Source organism: Epinephelus fuscoguttatus, linkage group LG23 (assembly GCF_011397635.1).
Source record: "Epinephelus fuscoguttatus linkage group LG23, E.fuscoguttatus.final_Chr_v1".
NCBI lineage: Eukaryota > Metazoa > Chordata > Actinopteri > Perciformes > Serranidae > Epinephelus > Epinephelus fuscoguttatus.
In genome coordinates this window covers 1440071-1454968 of record NC_064774.1, presented here as the reverse complement: position 1 = coordinate 1454968, position 14898 = coordinate 1440071, and the positions used below count along the sequence as shown (strand labels likewise).

The 14898-nt window shown below is 41.4% G+C and overlaps 2 protein-coding genes across 12 annotated transcripts in view; both read right to left on the bottom strand.

The window, feature by feature from the left end:
- Positions 1-14898, bottom strand: part of LOC125883388 (protein NLRC3-like) — a 111178-nt gene that overhangs the window by 29086 nt on the left and 67194 nt on the right. The gene's annotated exons all lie outside the window — the stretch shown is intronic.
- Positions 1-14898, bottom strand: part of LOC125883391 (caspase recruitment domain-containing protein 8-like) — a 101618-nt gene that overhangs the window by 35080 nt on the left and 51640 nt on the right. For 2 of the 4 annotated variants that reach the window (XM_049567638.1, XM_049567637.1), the window contains exon 2: positions 8351-8524. The exons of 1 other annotated variant lie outside the window; for it this stretch is intronic. Coding sequence is in view for 1 of the 3 variants with exons in the window: in XM_049567636.1 (XP_049423593.1) it covers positions 260-433; positions 8351-8524 (348 nt within the window). In the remaining 2 variants the exon portion in view is untranslated. Of the gene's footprint in view, positions 1-259; positions 434-8350; positions 8525-14898 lie in introns of all 4 variants that reach the window. One more of the 4 variants, XM_049567636.1, reaches the window with a different exon arrangement.

Here is a 14898-nt window from a genome sequence, read left to right as displayed (position 1 = left end):
TAATGGAGACACTATATGAATATGATTGGATGTTACTGGTCAGCTGGTAGCCAAGAAGCTGATGGATGAGTCACTGATGCTTAGCCTGAACCGACTCAGAGCTCCAATCTGCTCTCACACCTTCAACTCTTACTGAGCAAAGTATCTCTGGACCTGAAGATACTGGATCTCTGATTGGATGCTCACTGTATCGTCCAAAACACCACCTGAGAACAACAGATAGGCTCATCAACACTGACTGACTGCAACATCTACTGACCTCAGAGCCTCCAGTTTACAGTGTGGACTGTCCACAAGATCACACAGCAGCTTCAGTCCTGAATCCTGCAGCTTGTTGTCACTCAGCTCCAGCTCTATCAGATGGGAAGGGTTGGACTTCAGAGCTGAGGCCAGATAAACACAGCTGATCTCTGACAAGCTGCAGCGACTCAGTCTGAATAAAGAATAAATGATGTAGATAAAAATCATTAATAAAACAATCAGATGTGTTCAGGTGTTAAATGTGTAGCTCAACATTACTATGTCCTGATCAATGAGCTTTGCCCTAAACTGAGTAGAGTGACTTTGTCATTGTGTTATTGTGGATCATCATAATGTCAGCCTTCTACAGACATCATCCAAATGTCACCACAACATTCATACACCTACTCATGTCAATACTGATTAATAACATGCTGCCAATCATTAGAGGATCAATACTGTATTGATCCTTTAAATCCCTTAACAACTAACAGTGGACATTTTCTACACTTTCTTTAACAAACACAAGTCTTTAAAAACCACAGAAACATTTTGTCCTCAAAGCTCTTTATCCTTGGAATTTATTAAAAGTATTATTATAATTGCCTGTGGATATTCTCATTCATCCAGGTTATAGTTATCTCAAGGCAATTGAATCGAACGCAACCCAACACAGAAGGGCTAACTCATCAAGGCAAGACTCAGCTGTCTATCTACACCTCAAGGAGAAAGCACACTCCTTTGAAGACAGCAATGTGCACATTTTGGACAGGGAAGACAGATGGTTTGAAAGAGGTGTAAAAAGAAGCCATCTATGTGAAATTGGAAAAACTATCTCACAATAGAGGAGGAGGTCTGCGACACCACCTATCCCCCACCTATAATGCTGTCCTTTCATCCTTGCCCAGGAGACTTAACAGCTTAACCTCTAAAAACAATGGTCGTTCACAAATGGCCTCATGTGACTCTAACGACTCCAATTGCAGCGTTGCAGCAGGAGTTTCAACGACTGTCGTTGACACACCATTGGAGCACTAACGAACCAGTGACATCATTGGCCTTGTGAAGACCTCCCCAGAGGTTAAATACCTGGGTGCTTCCACAGCAGTTTGTCAGACTAGTTCCAGCCTAGTCAGACAAGCATGAACTGATGAAGCCTCTTGGATAAGAGGTGAAACATCTTCTAAGACAAAACCAAGTCCAGTTGTGTTCGATTCAATTGCCTTGAGATATCATTATAATTAATTGATGATGTCTAATTATTTATTTAATTGTTTAGAAATACCCCCTTTCCTTTTTTCCTTTTTTCCTTTTTTCTCTGCACTGTGTCAGATGTATTTCTTGTTTTTTATTAGAATATTTTTCACTGACAACTAAGCCTGTAGTTTTTTTTTACTTCTCCTGACACATTTTTTATTCATTTATTTATTGTTTACTATTTAGATTTAAAGCAGTTTTACGTGTGTGCAAATAAAGAAATAAAATTAAATAGACATGTCACAGTATTTGGTCCTCACAGAGACTAAACTCCTAAACTTGAGGACCAAATGGGAGCAGGAGCTGGAATGTACTTTTGAAGACAGTAGATGTGAATCAATATGTGAGGAAGCACTATCCTTCTCATAGAACAGCCGCCATAAGCTTTTACAGTTCAACATTATCCACAGAACCTATTTGACCCCACAAAGACTCCATAGGATCTCCTGTTCACCTAAACTAGCCTGACTAGGCAACATATCTGATATCCCTCTCTCCAAAAGAAACAAGCTTCAGTTGATCAAACTGGCCATGATGGCTGCTAATAAATGTATTGCTGTATGATGGAAAAGTGCAGATCCTCCCCCTGTCTCCATGTGGCTCAAAGAAATGTCCTCGTACATGACATCAGAAAAAATCATGTTCAATCGCAAAAGAAAACCACATCTCTCTGATAAATGCTGCTCTGCTTTTAGAAGCTACATGGGAAATATTTCACAGTCTGTTGTGGGTTGATGACCAGATATGTTTGACTAATGCACACGTGCATCTGTGTAGACATGTGGAGTTGAATCTCTGTGTACTAATGTGTGTAAATGTTGTGTTTATTTCACACACAGTTGGTCTTGTGTGATTATTACTTTATTTGATTCTATTCTATTGTTTAATCTTTGATATTCCAGTTCTGTGTTTTTTCCTGTAAACTGCTGTGTTTGAGAAAGATTCAATAAATCAACTGTTAATTAAAGAAACACAAGGCTGCTGGTGCCTGTGATGGGACTCTGAGTACCGCGAGACATTATGTGACAAGGTGAGATTCAACATGGCAGCGCCTGGTCACTGAGAAAATCAACACACCACTTCTTGACTTCTTTGGACCTTTTCTTTTTCAACCAAACACCACAATAATCTACATCCCAGACCGGAATCAGCAACCGCAATACTTTTGTCACACACCGGAGGAGTTAGCAGGCCTAGAGCGATACATCGATCACTATTATAACCGCTGCACAATAGACAACACCCCGCAAGACCTGGCTAAAAAACGGAAGAAGACATCATCCACAGACACAAGTGATCTGGAAACTACAAATATCGAGGTTAGTGTACTGCGATCCATAAACAAAAAACTGGACTTTCTGGTAACACTTCATGACAAGATAAAAGAGCTTCGCTCAAGCCTGGAATTCGCCTACAAACACATCGAAAAGTTAGAGCAGTCAAACAACTCCCTTCAAACCTCCGTCAAATCACTCACTGAAAAAATGGACTTGGTCATGAAAGAAAACAAAAAAATTAAAGAAACTGTATTGGATATACAAACCAGAAGCATGCGAGACAATCTCATTTTTTCCGGCATCCCCGAACACCCATCCGACAACCCAGAAATGCTGATTAAGGACTTCATAGAAACTCAACTCAAACTCCCCCGGACACTGTAAACCAGATCACTTTTCACCGTGTTCACCATCTTGGCTCTCGCACTACAAATCAAATCACAATCATAACAAATCACCCCGTCCGATCATCATCAATCTGGAACATTACAAACACACGAAACTGATCAAAAGCAGAGGAAAAGAACTCAAAGGCACACACTAAGGACTCTACAACCAATTCCCACGCAAAATAAATGAACGGCGCAAAGTACTGCACCCCATCCTTAAACAACACAGACAAAACAATAAATGCACTAACCTGATAGTTGACAAACTATACACTGAAGGACAGGTATACCGTGACTCTAAAACCACCCCATGGCTTTTCTGATCTCCCATAACCCACTACTCTAAATCCCCACTAATGGGATCCTATAACCACCCCTCGCATTTATGTCTCCTATACTGTAAAGTCTCATGATCGTTTATATGTTTATATGTTTATATGTAAATGTCTGTCGCTGGTGTTGTTACACTTTTTTTTTTTTACCTTTTTCACTCTCTATTTTCAGCATTATCAAACTTTCCTGACTCATATTATCTTAGGCGATGATTTCAACACAGTACTGGACCCACACTTGGACCGCTCCTTATCAACCTCCACTAATAGATCAAACCACCCCTCATCATTGCTTATACAGTACATGTCAGATTATGGACTGATGGATATCTGGAGACACAATAGTCCCAGTAAAAAGGAATACTCATATTACTCTCCCCACCATTAATCGTACTCCAGCATAGACTACATTTTAGTGAATAACTCTATCACACACAAAATAACAGACCCAACAATCCACAGCATTATAATCTCCGATCATGCACCCATAAGTATTACTTTTTTAGCAGAACACCAACCTCACCTCACCTCTTAATTAATGACTCTTTCAGATCATTCTACCCCATTATCCCCATTACTGTTTGCACTCTTCATTGAACCTCTGGCAGCTTCCATTACACAATGCAACCACATCACTGGCATCCAATCAAAACTACACCACCATAAAATTAGCTTATATTCCGACGACATTTTGTTATACATCACAAAGCCCTCATCATCACTTCCATCAGTCCATAATCTGATCAGCAACTACAGTCAGGTGTCTGGCTACTCCATCTCAACTGGACAAAATCAGAGATTCTGCCGATGGGCGGGTGGGATGCTGAGGCTGGGGACCCCGTCTTTAGTCGTACAGTAAAATCTATCAAGTACCTTGGAATACACATTTCTCCGAACCTAAATGAATTATTCACACTCAACGATACCCCCCTATTCCAAGAAATAAAAGATAACCTGTAAAGATGGAACAAACTACCATTATCCCTAATTGGCCAAATTTCAACAGTTAAAATGAATATCGTTCCAAAAATAAATGATCTTTTCGCAATGACACCCATCACCCCACCCACGGGCTGATTCTCCTCTCTCAATAGTACAGTCACCAAATTTTACTAGAAAAATAAAAAAAATAAAAAACCAAGAATCAAACTATCCACTTTGCAAAAACATAAAGAATATGGAGGACTTGGGGCTCCAAATTTCTCTCTCTATTTTCTCTCACATCAACTACTGTACATCTGTCACTGGACAAATGACATCAATTCACCACGGCTAGAAATCGAAAAAAAACTAACTCAAGAATTAAGCATCCGCAATCCGTTTTTATAGATAAATCCATAAAAACTCACCCATGCTACAAAAACAACCGTACCATCAAAACCACTCTAACCGCCTGGTGGAAATCAAATGAAATTCTTCATTACAGCCTCTCACCATCCTCTCATACCCCTTTATCGAATAACCCCATGTTTTTAATCAATAACAAAACCTTCGCTTTTTCATCCTGGATTGAGAGAGGAGTACCCAGCCAGGGACAGCTACTCAGTGGTGGCCTGTTCATGACCTTCGACCATATCCAAACAGAATATAACATACTGGCTCACTGCTACTTCCAATATATGCAGTTAAAAGAAGTCATAAAAAAAGCATCAACATCACAAATTTTAACAATCACAGTCCCCCCCTATATGCCAAACTACAATCACTCAAACCTCAGAAAATATTATCTCAAATATACAAGCTCCTAGCATTCAACGACACAACAATATCAATCCCAATAGACAGATGGACCACAGACCTCAATAACCTACCGACAGATGCCAACTGGCAAAACATATGCAACAACACATTCTCTATGACATGTAACTCTAAAACTCAACTAATACAGTACAAAGTCCTTCATAGAACTCATATTACCACACACAAACTCTACCGCATGGGCTTCAGCCAAAGCAATACCTGTTCACTCTGTTCAACCTCAGTAGATAATCTGGCATTGCCCACCCATCCAAAACTTCTGGTCGGAGGTCATGAGCAGGCTATCTGAGGTGCTGGGCCTCAGCATCCCCACCTGCCCAATCATTGCATTAATTGGTGACCTTTGTTCATTACATATAATAATAATAATAATAATAACAACAACAACAATCATAATAATAATAATAATAATAATGCATTTTATTTGTTAGGAGGCCTTTCAAGCCACTCAAGGTCGCCTTACAGCAAAGATAAAAAAGCATACATCAAACAAGAAACACAGCATACAATACATCATACAAATACATTAAAATAGAGGGGAAGACAGTACAACAGTGTAGTGCATTTGATCAGATGGAATGGCAAGTCTGAACAGATGTGTTTTGAGTTTGGATTTGAACAGACTGACAGATGTGGTGTTGCAAAGGTCAGGGAGGAGTGAATTCCAGAGGTGGATGGAGGTAGAGGATCTGAATGTGTGTGCGGGTGTGGCAATGTGGAGGAGGTCAGACTGGTATGGAGGGGCGAGGTTGTGAATGGCCTTGAAGGTGAGCAGTAAAATCTTGTATTGGACACGGTGTGTGATGGGGAGCCAGTGGAGCTGCTGCAGGACGGGTGTGATGTGGTGAGTGGATGGGGTCCTTGTGATGATACAAGCTGCTGAATTCTGTACCAGTGGTAGTTAATGGAGAGTTTTTTGTGGAAGACCAAACAGGAGAGTTGCAGTAGTCAAGCCGGAAGGTGACCAGACTGTGGACCAGAATGGCAGCTGTGTGAGGTGTGAGAGAGGGGTGGAGGCGGTTGATGTTGCGGAGATGGAAGTAAGCTGACCGGGTTATGTGGTTGATATGAGAAGTGTAAGAAAGTGTGCTGTCGAGGATGACACCCAGGCTCTTGACCTGTGGGGAAGGAGAAATGTTAGGGTTGTCAATAGATAATGCGAAACTGGGGGATTTGGATAGGGTGGTTTTAGTGCCAATGAGTAGAATTTCTGTTTTGTCGCTGTTTAATTTGAGGAAGTTGGATGAAAACGAGGATTTTATTTCAAGGAGGCAGTCAGTGAAGGAGGAGGTGGGAGGGTGGAGTCAGGTTTGGTGGAAATATGGATCTGGGTGTCATCCGTGTAGCAGTGGAAGTGGATGTGATGTTTCCGGAAGATGTAGCCAAGGGGGAGTAAGTAAATGATGAATAGGAGGGGCCCCAGGACAGAGCCCTGGGGCACACCTGTGGTGACTGGGAGTGGTTGTGATGTGAATGGTTTGAGTTGGATGAACTGAGAGCGGCTGGAGAGGTAGAATTTGAACCAGTTGAGGGGGGTGTGTGTGATGCCAACAGAGAGGTGTCCGACCAGGAGGGTGGTGTGTGAGATGGTGTCGAAGGCCGCACTCTGGTCAAGCAGGATGAGGATGGATAGGAGACCGGAATCAGCTGCCAGGAGGAGATCGTTGGTGATTTTGAGTAGTGCCGTTTCAGTACTGTGGAGAGGGCAGAAACCGGACTGGAATTGTTCAAAAAGATTATTGCAGGAAAGTTGGGAATGGAGCTGAGAGGCAACACTTTTTTCAAGTATCTTTGAGAGAAATGAAAGATTGGAGATGGGACGGGGTTATTGTGGTTATTGGGATCTGCACCGGGTTTCTTGAGTATTGGGGTGACAGCAGCTGTTTTGAGGGGTGAGGGAACAATTCCAGTGGTGAGGGAAGAATGGATTATGTGCGCGATGAAGAGGGGCCAGAGAGGAAACGGTGGCTTTAACAAGAGCAGTTGGAAGGGGGTCTAATTGGCAGGTTGATAATTTGGATGTTTTGATCAGACCAGTGGTTTCGAAAACCGAAGGTAGAGCAAATGCGGAGAGTGACTGGGAAGGGGACACAGAGGGAAATAAGGAAGATGAATTGTGAGAGGCGCTGGGAGCAAGTTGCTGATGGATGTTATGAATTTTAGCAGTAAAAAAAAGGATATAAGGGTATTACAAAAGGCAGTAGAGTACATCTGTGGAGAAAGTGAGTCCGGAGGTTGAGTAATGTTGCTGAGGAGGGAAAACAGGGCCCTTGAGTTACCGTCGTTTGAGTTGATTAAACGGGAGTAATAGGAGGATTTAGCCCGTGAGATCGGAAATTCAATTTTTTCACTCTTTTTTTCATATATGTGTGTATGTATATATATTCATTCATTCATCTTCTAACCGCTTCATCCTCTTGAGGGTCGCGGGGGGGCTGGAGCCTATCCCAGCTACATCGGGCGAGAGGCGGGGTACACCCTGGACAGGTCGCCAGACTATTGCAGGGCTGACACATAGTGACAGACAACCATTCACGCTCACATTCACACCTATGGACAATTTAGAGTTACCAATTAACTTAGTCCCCAATCTGCGTGTCTTTGGACTGTGGGAGGAAGCCGGAGTGCCCGGAGAGAACCCACGCTGACACGGGGAGAACATGCAAACTCCACACAGAAGGGCTCCCACACCCGGGATCGAACCGGCAACCCTCTTGCTGTGAGGCGAGAGTGCTAACCACCACACCACCGTGCCGCCCTATATAATTATTATTATTATATAATATGTATGTTTATGTACTGTACCAGAGCCACCCAAATTATATTTGTATCTGTATGTTTTGTCTGTTAGACCATCTTGTTTGTTCCCACTGTCACTGTCAGTCTTGTCATTGCCACGCAAATTCACCAATAAATTTAAAAAAAGAAGAAAGAAACAATCTTTTGTGACTGCAGACTACATTTATACAAAAAACATGAAAATATGAACAAAAGTTCATTTACAACTTTTTAGATAGAAGTTATATTTGTACATAAATTAGGTTCAATTGTTAAACATGTAAGATCTACAACAGTAACAGAGAGTCAGTGAACTGACCTCAGAGTCTTCAGACTACAGTGTGGACTCTCCAGAAAATCACACAGCAGCTTCACTCCTGAATCCTGCAGGTTGTTGTCACTCAGGTCCAGCTCTGTCAGATGGGAGGGGTTGGACTTCAGAGCTGAGGCCAGAGAAACACAGCTGATCTCTGACAAACTGCAGCCCCTCAATCTGAATAAAGAATAAAAGATGTAAGTTTAGAAGACAATGTTCATGCTTGCAATCATTCAGTGTTTAATAATGTGTTCAGAGCTGAAGAAGGTTTAGAATGTAGAGGTTTATAAAATGGAAACTCCAAACAGCCGAACTCAACAGGATGCAGGTTAAAAACTGTAAAATACAAAAAGTGAAAAAGAGCTCTCATAAATATTAATGACAACGTGCTGCTACTTCAATAAAGACACAGTGACTTTGGAGTGAATGATTCAGTGTAGGATTTGATTTGTTATATTAAGGTTTTAAATCTGCTGCATTGACATGAATTAGAGGTGTTTATTAAATGTAATACATTTACAATAGTTACACACAGTAAGAAGTGATTTGATTGAATGAAATGTGGGATTTTGACAGGTTAAACAGGATCAAGTCATTAAAGGCCAGTTTATTCTGATATATGAAGGAAGTGTAGGTTGTCTTCACTAACATCCTGATGTTTCAGTTAGAGCTGAGGCTTCTCTTAGTTCACTTAATGCACAGCTCAGTACAGCTCCACACTGGAAGTCTAAACTGTAAATGTGACACACAAATGTCATTTTCCAATGTTTAAATCTTGTTTTTCAATTTTAAATTTGGAGTTGACATTTTAAAAACTCAGTTTTAATCTCAGTGTAAATGGTATCAGTTCTAATCTGACCTCATAAATATCAGCCTCGTGTCTGCAGTTTAGTGTCAAAGAATAAATGATGAAGATAAAACTCCATTAATGATCCAATCAGATGTGTTCAGGTGTTAAATGTGTAGCTCAACATTACTATGTCCTGATCAATGAGCTTTGCCCTAAACTGAGTAGAGTGACTTTGTCATTGTGTTATTGTGCTGATCCCAACAGGATGCAGGTTAAAGACTGGAAAATACAAAAAGTGAAAAACAGCTCTCATAAATATCATTGACAACGTGCTGCTACTTCAATAAAGATGTAGTGACTTCACCTCTTAAACTCTGCCAGCTCCACCAGTGGCTCCATCATCACTAACTCATGTTGTGCAGCCAAACACAAATCACTTATTTAAAGAATCATGAGGGTACATTTAAGTTGAAATCAAGTGTTTAAAGCAGGGCTGTTCAATTACAAATTCAACTGGGCCGGATTTTAAACCAGAAAATGTTGATGGGCCAGACATTTTCAGCAGCAGGCAACCTATTGGAAACTGTTTTGTTTCAGCTATTGGTGATGACACATTTCTAAACAGGTGCAAATTACTGTAGTAAAAGTAGCAATGTTTTTCGTGTCACATTAGAAATTACAAAGGAACATCACATAATGCAGAAACAGAATAAAGAAGAGCTGTCAATGCACAGAAGCATAACAAGTGACATTAACAGTAACTAATAACACACACACACACACACACACACACACTTCCTGACGTTTACCTTTAAGGTCAAGTGTTTATGAAAATACACAGGATATAGTTTTATACAGTCTATGGCAGCAACAGTCATGTTTACAACAACAAAGTCACTATATAAACTCAATAATATCTCACTGGAAACAAACCTAACATGTCAATAAAATAAATATTACTCCTGACATCACAACACTGAGTTACGTTATATAAGCATGAAGAACAGACATCAGTATCAGTCATTCATCCTGCTCTCTGTCCCACCTCTACTGAGGACACTCACTGTCCACAGGTAGGCTGTCTCAGGTACATTTTAAGATAAGTGACAAACTAAGTTAAACAGACTACATACACACAGCTTTCATTTTAGTTTGCTTTAACTATTTGCTATTGGTCCCACTAGTGTGATGTGCTTGTGTAAAATGTGATTGTAAACCATAACGCGGTGAATGAGGACAGAGCAGATTGAAATATGTCTTTCTACATGCTGAACACGTGTATTGATAAAGCACTGGCTTTTTACTGCTCAAGGTTTTATTGAGTCTGCAGCATGATGATACATGAAACCAAAACTTTACAAAGTAACAGTGAAAGAGACGATAACAGCGGAGCTTATTAGTACTACAGTCTTGATTCATTTTGCCCCGGGCTGTTTAATACAGAGTCTCCACACCAATCCCTACCCAGCCACTCTGAGGTTGCTTCTGGTCCTGATATAGCCTGCAGGCCGCCAACTGAATAGGCCTGCTTTAAAGGTTAGGAGTGAATTTTCAACTCAGTTTTTCTACTTCAATTAAAGTTATACTATGCAGGATTGTTGCTTACAGTTTGTAAACACACTTGCCAGTGAAAGTGAAAGTAAAAGCCAACCCCAGATTCATTCTTGTTTGGCATTTCTTCTCACTATATTTGTGTTTTCAGGTGTTGTATCTCTTTGATTCCTGCTGCTTACAGTCTGGCATCTGGTCCCCACCTTTTTATAAAGCCCTGAGCTCACCTAACACAGGCAGAGGGCAGAGTCTCTGCAGATAAATACACCACCACACACTGAGAGTGGCTCATAAGCAAGGGCGGACTGGCCATCGGGAGTACCGGGAGATTTCCCAGTGGGCCGCTGGGTCAGTGTGGGCCGGTACAGCCGGAGGGGGAAAAAAAAACGAAGAAACTTTAGGTGCAGTTGGGCTGGCCTTTAATATGATAACCAATGTTCACAGTTTCTCTAGTAGTGTTTGGCTCATCATCTTTGGCCCATGTGGGTGTGTCACACCCCTTTCACCTCGTCGTTGAGCTGTTGGCCAATCACAGCCAAGGGCTGAGGGCCACGGGCTGTCCCGTCCTCCTTCTGCATCAATCAATCAGTCAATCAATCAATCAATCAATCAATCAATCAATCAATCAATCAATCAATCAATCAAACAAACAATCAAACAAACAATCAATCAGTCAGAAGCCATGGAGAAGAAAAACATGGAGAAGAAGCACAAGGGAGGCGCGGAGAAGATTAGGGGAAAAAAGAGACAGGCATTGCTGCAAATGCTGCAAAATGTCAGAAACTGACAACCCTGTTTTCTGCTGCTGGACCATCCTCTGCAGCATCAGCAGCAGCACCTGTGGCGGCAGCTCTGGCGTGTGACCAGGTGGGAGATGCAACTCAGGTAAGGCGGCTGTAATGGGATCATTTTTTTGCTAGCTTCCTAACTTTTAGCACAGCGCGTGTAGTTTGCTTTTTGCTGTCAGAACGTCATTACTGTGTACAGACTAGAGCCAGACAGGGCTCAGTGGCATTAGTCAACATGGTTAAGTAGTTCATAAAGTAACGTTAGTAACATCTGATCTATCATTATCTCTTGTGTATTCCCCTTAAAGCTGCTGAGGTAAATGCAGCTCTGCTGTCTTAATTACTTTGCTAATTCATCAACATTAAAATGTCATTTTGTCCTTTTTGTGTGGGCATTGTTGGACAATATATAGAAATTGAGACAGTCTAGTACATGCACTGCCAAGGGGAAAATGTAATGTATTGTTCTTAGTGTATTATTCGCAGTCAGATTATAAAACTTAAGCTGGACTTTTTCACTATTTAAGAGCATTTGATTGTGCTTATCTGAGGCACCATCTATAGGTTAATGTGTTCAACATTTTTCTATAGAACATAAATGAAATTGAAATATTCTGACAGTAATGTTCCTGCACATTTAAAATATTAAATATCAGTTCCTCAGTATGTTCCTCAATACATGCAAGTGAACTTTGACATTTCAAGTACATTTACTATATGTTAACAGTTAGTAGGGCTACAGAATAATATGTTCACTCAAGCCTACATGAAATAAACTTAATGCTCACTCAGATTATGTGTTCTGTTAGTGTATACTTTTCAACATCTTCTCCTTTCACAACACTTGGAATGTTTTAGATGAATTAAAGCCTCTTTCTTTTAGAAGCATTCAGAAGAGACCATCACAGCCTTTTACTAACCTTTACTAAACCTGGTTTAGGGAGGGACCGTTGTGTACTTGGGAATGATACACATACAGTACATTACATTACACAGTGCACTTTTTCACCTGTGTTTACTTATCAGTCAAAACACTATTTTTCCATTACCTATATTACTGTTGATTGTAATCAGAGGTCGACCGATTAATCGATGAATCGGGCTGGTCTAACGCCATTTTGAGGTAATCGGCTCAGACTGATTCCTGTGCTCACGAGGCCGATGACCAGAAGAGAAACCTTAACACAGTGTTAAACTGTTGCACAATGTTGGTATTCTTGAACGTGCCCTTAACACTGACGTCATAGGCTACACACAAGTGCAGCAGGGCAGACTGTTTCTCTGTCTCTCATGTCTCCATTATTCACATGTGGTGTTGGTGCTGCCATCATAAACAGACTGGAATACTGAGCAACTCACGCCAGTCAAATGTAACTGAAGGCTCTCTCTCACCAACGACCTAAGGTCCCAACAGGAGAGAGTGGCAGACTCACTCAGGAGAATGATTGAAAAAGCCTCCACCACCTTCCCAACCAGCAAAATCATCATCTCCACCCTCCTGCCAAGAAGAGACTTCCACCCCCACACCATACACAGGGTGAACACCAGCATCTCCAGGAACTGTGCCCTGAAACCCAATGTGTTCCTGGCTCACCACCCGATACTAGGTCTGGACTACCTGTATGACCATGTACACCTGTACAGAGAAGCAGTCCCCATCCTGGCCAAGACCCTGAAGGACGTCGCCTTCAGCAGGAACCTCACCACCACCCAGAGGAGCAGTCGGCCAGCACAGACCCCACCCAGACCTCCTAGACCTTCTAGACCTTCTAGACCTCCCAGACCTCCCATAGCCCCTAGACACCACCAGCCCAGACTACCAGCAAGGATACCCAGGACACCCCAGCCCCCACAGGATCACCAGCATCACCAACACACCCCACAACCAAGTCAACACAGGCCCCCACAAACCCCCCAGAGCACCCCCCCCCCCCCCCCAAATCCCTAATTTAGTTTAATTTAACTTAGTTGTTTATTTCTTGTTTTTATTATCGTTATTATTTTTTCAGTGTTTGTCTTATTTTTAAAACAGAACACATTTAAAGGTGAAATCTTTTCAAATAACATGTTGGAACATGCAAGGCCTTAGATCATCTGCTTTTGGATAAAAAAGCCGAAATCCAGATTTTATTAGAGAAGTAAAAGTCTCTGATATCACCGTCTTACAAGAGACATGGTACAGAGAAGACAGTTCCACTGGTTGTCCTTGCGGTTACATTGAGATTATTATCCCATCAATTAAACTCCAAACAGTAACCCAGGGTAGGGACTCAGGAGGCATGATTATTTGGTATAGATCAGAACTAACCCATTCAACTCAAATTATCAAAAAAGCTGATTCCTATATTTGGCTGAAAATTAACAAAGAAGTAATAAGTGCAGACCAACATGTCTACCTATGTGCTATTTACATACCCCCCTCAGATTCCCCCTACTACAATGACGATGTTTTTTCCACTCTTGAGGGGGAAATAAACCAATTTAAAACTTTAGGAAACGTGTTAGTCTGCGGAGACCTGAATGCTAGAACTGGAGAGAAAGCTGACACTGTAAACATCCAGGGAGATCAGCACATAGGCCTACCTGGAGAAACCTGCTTTCCTCTCCCCGAACTCCCCCCAAGACACAATTTTGATAAAATTACAAACACAAATGGTACCCAGCTTTTACAGCTCTGCTGCACGCTGGGTCTGTATATAGTCAATGGTAGGTTACAAGGAGATTCTCTGGGCCGTTACACTTTTAGTTCAGCTCTTGGCAGTAGTACGGTAGACTATGCCATAACAGATCTGGACCCAATGTCTCTCAGAGCTTTCACAGTCAACCCACTCACACCCCTCTCAGACCACAGCAAGATCACGGTCTATCTGAAGAGGGCACACAGTAACTCTGAGGCCTCTAAACCCAGTGAACTGTACAACACCACACATTCATACAGATGGAAATCAGACAGCATGGAGAGCTACCAAAAGGCATTTGAAAATGCCAAAATCCAGTATTCAATCTATTTATTTCTTTCTGAAATATTCCCCCACAATAATGATGGTGTAAACACTGCTGTGGGCAAAATTAACGCAATTTCTGATAAATTGGCAAAGTTATCAAACTTGAAAACCTCTAATCAAAAACCAAAACAAATACACAATAACAAATGGTTTGACAATGATTGCAAAAATATAAGGAAAACTTGAAGAAAGTTATCAAACAAAAAACATAGAGACCCAAATAACCAAAACATACGCCTTCATTACTACGACACCTTGAAACAATACAAACGCACACTGAGAGCAAAGAAAGACCAACACACCAGAACCCAGCTCTCTGAAATAGAAGAATCTTTAGAGTCAAACCAGTTCTGGCAGAAGTGGAACACTCTAAACAAAACACAACAAGATCAATTGGCAATACAAAATGGCAGCATT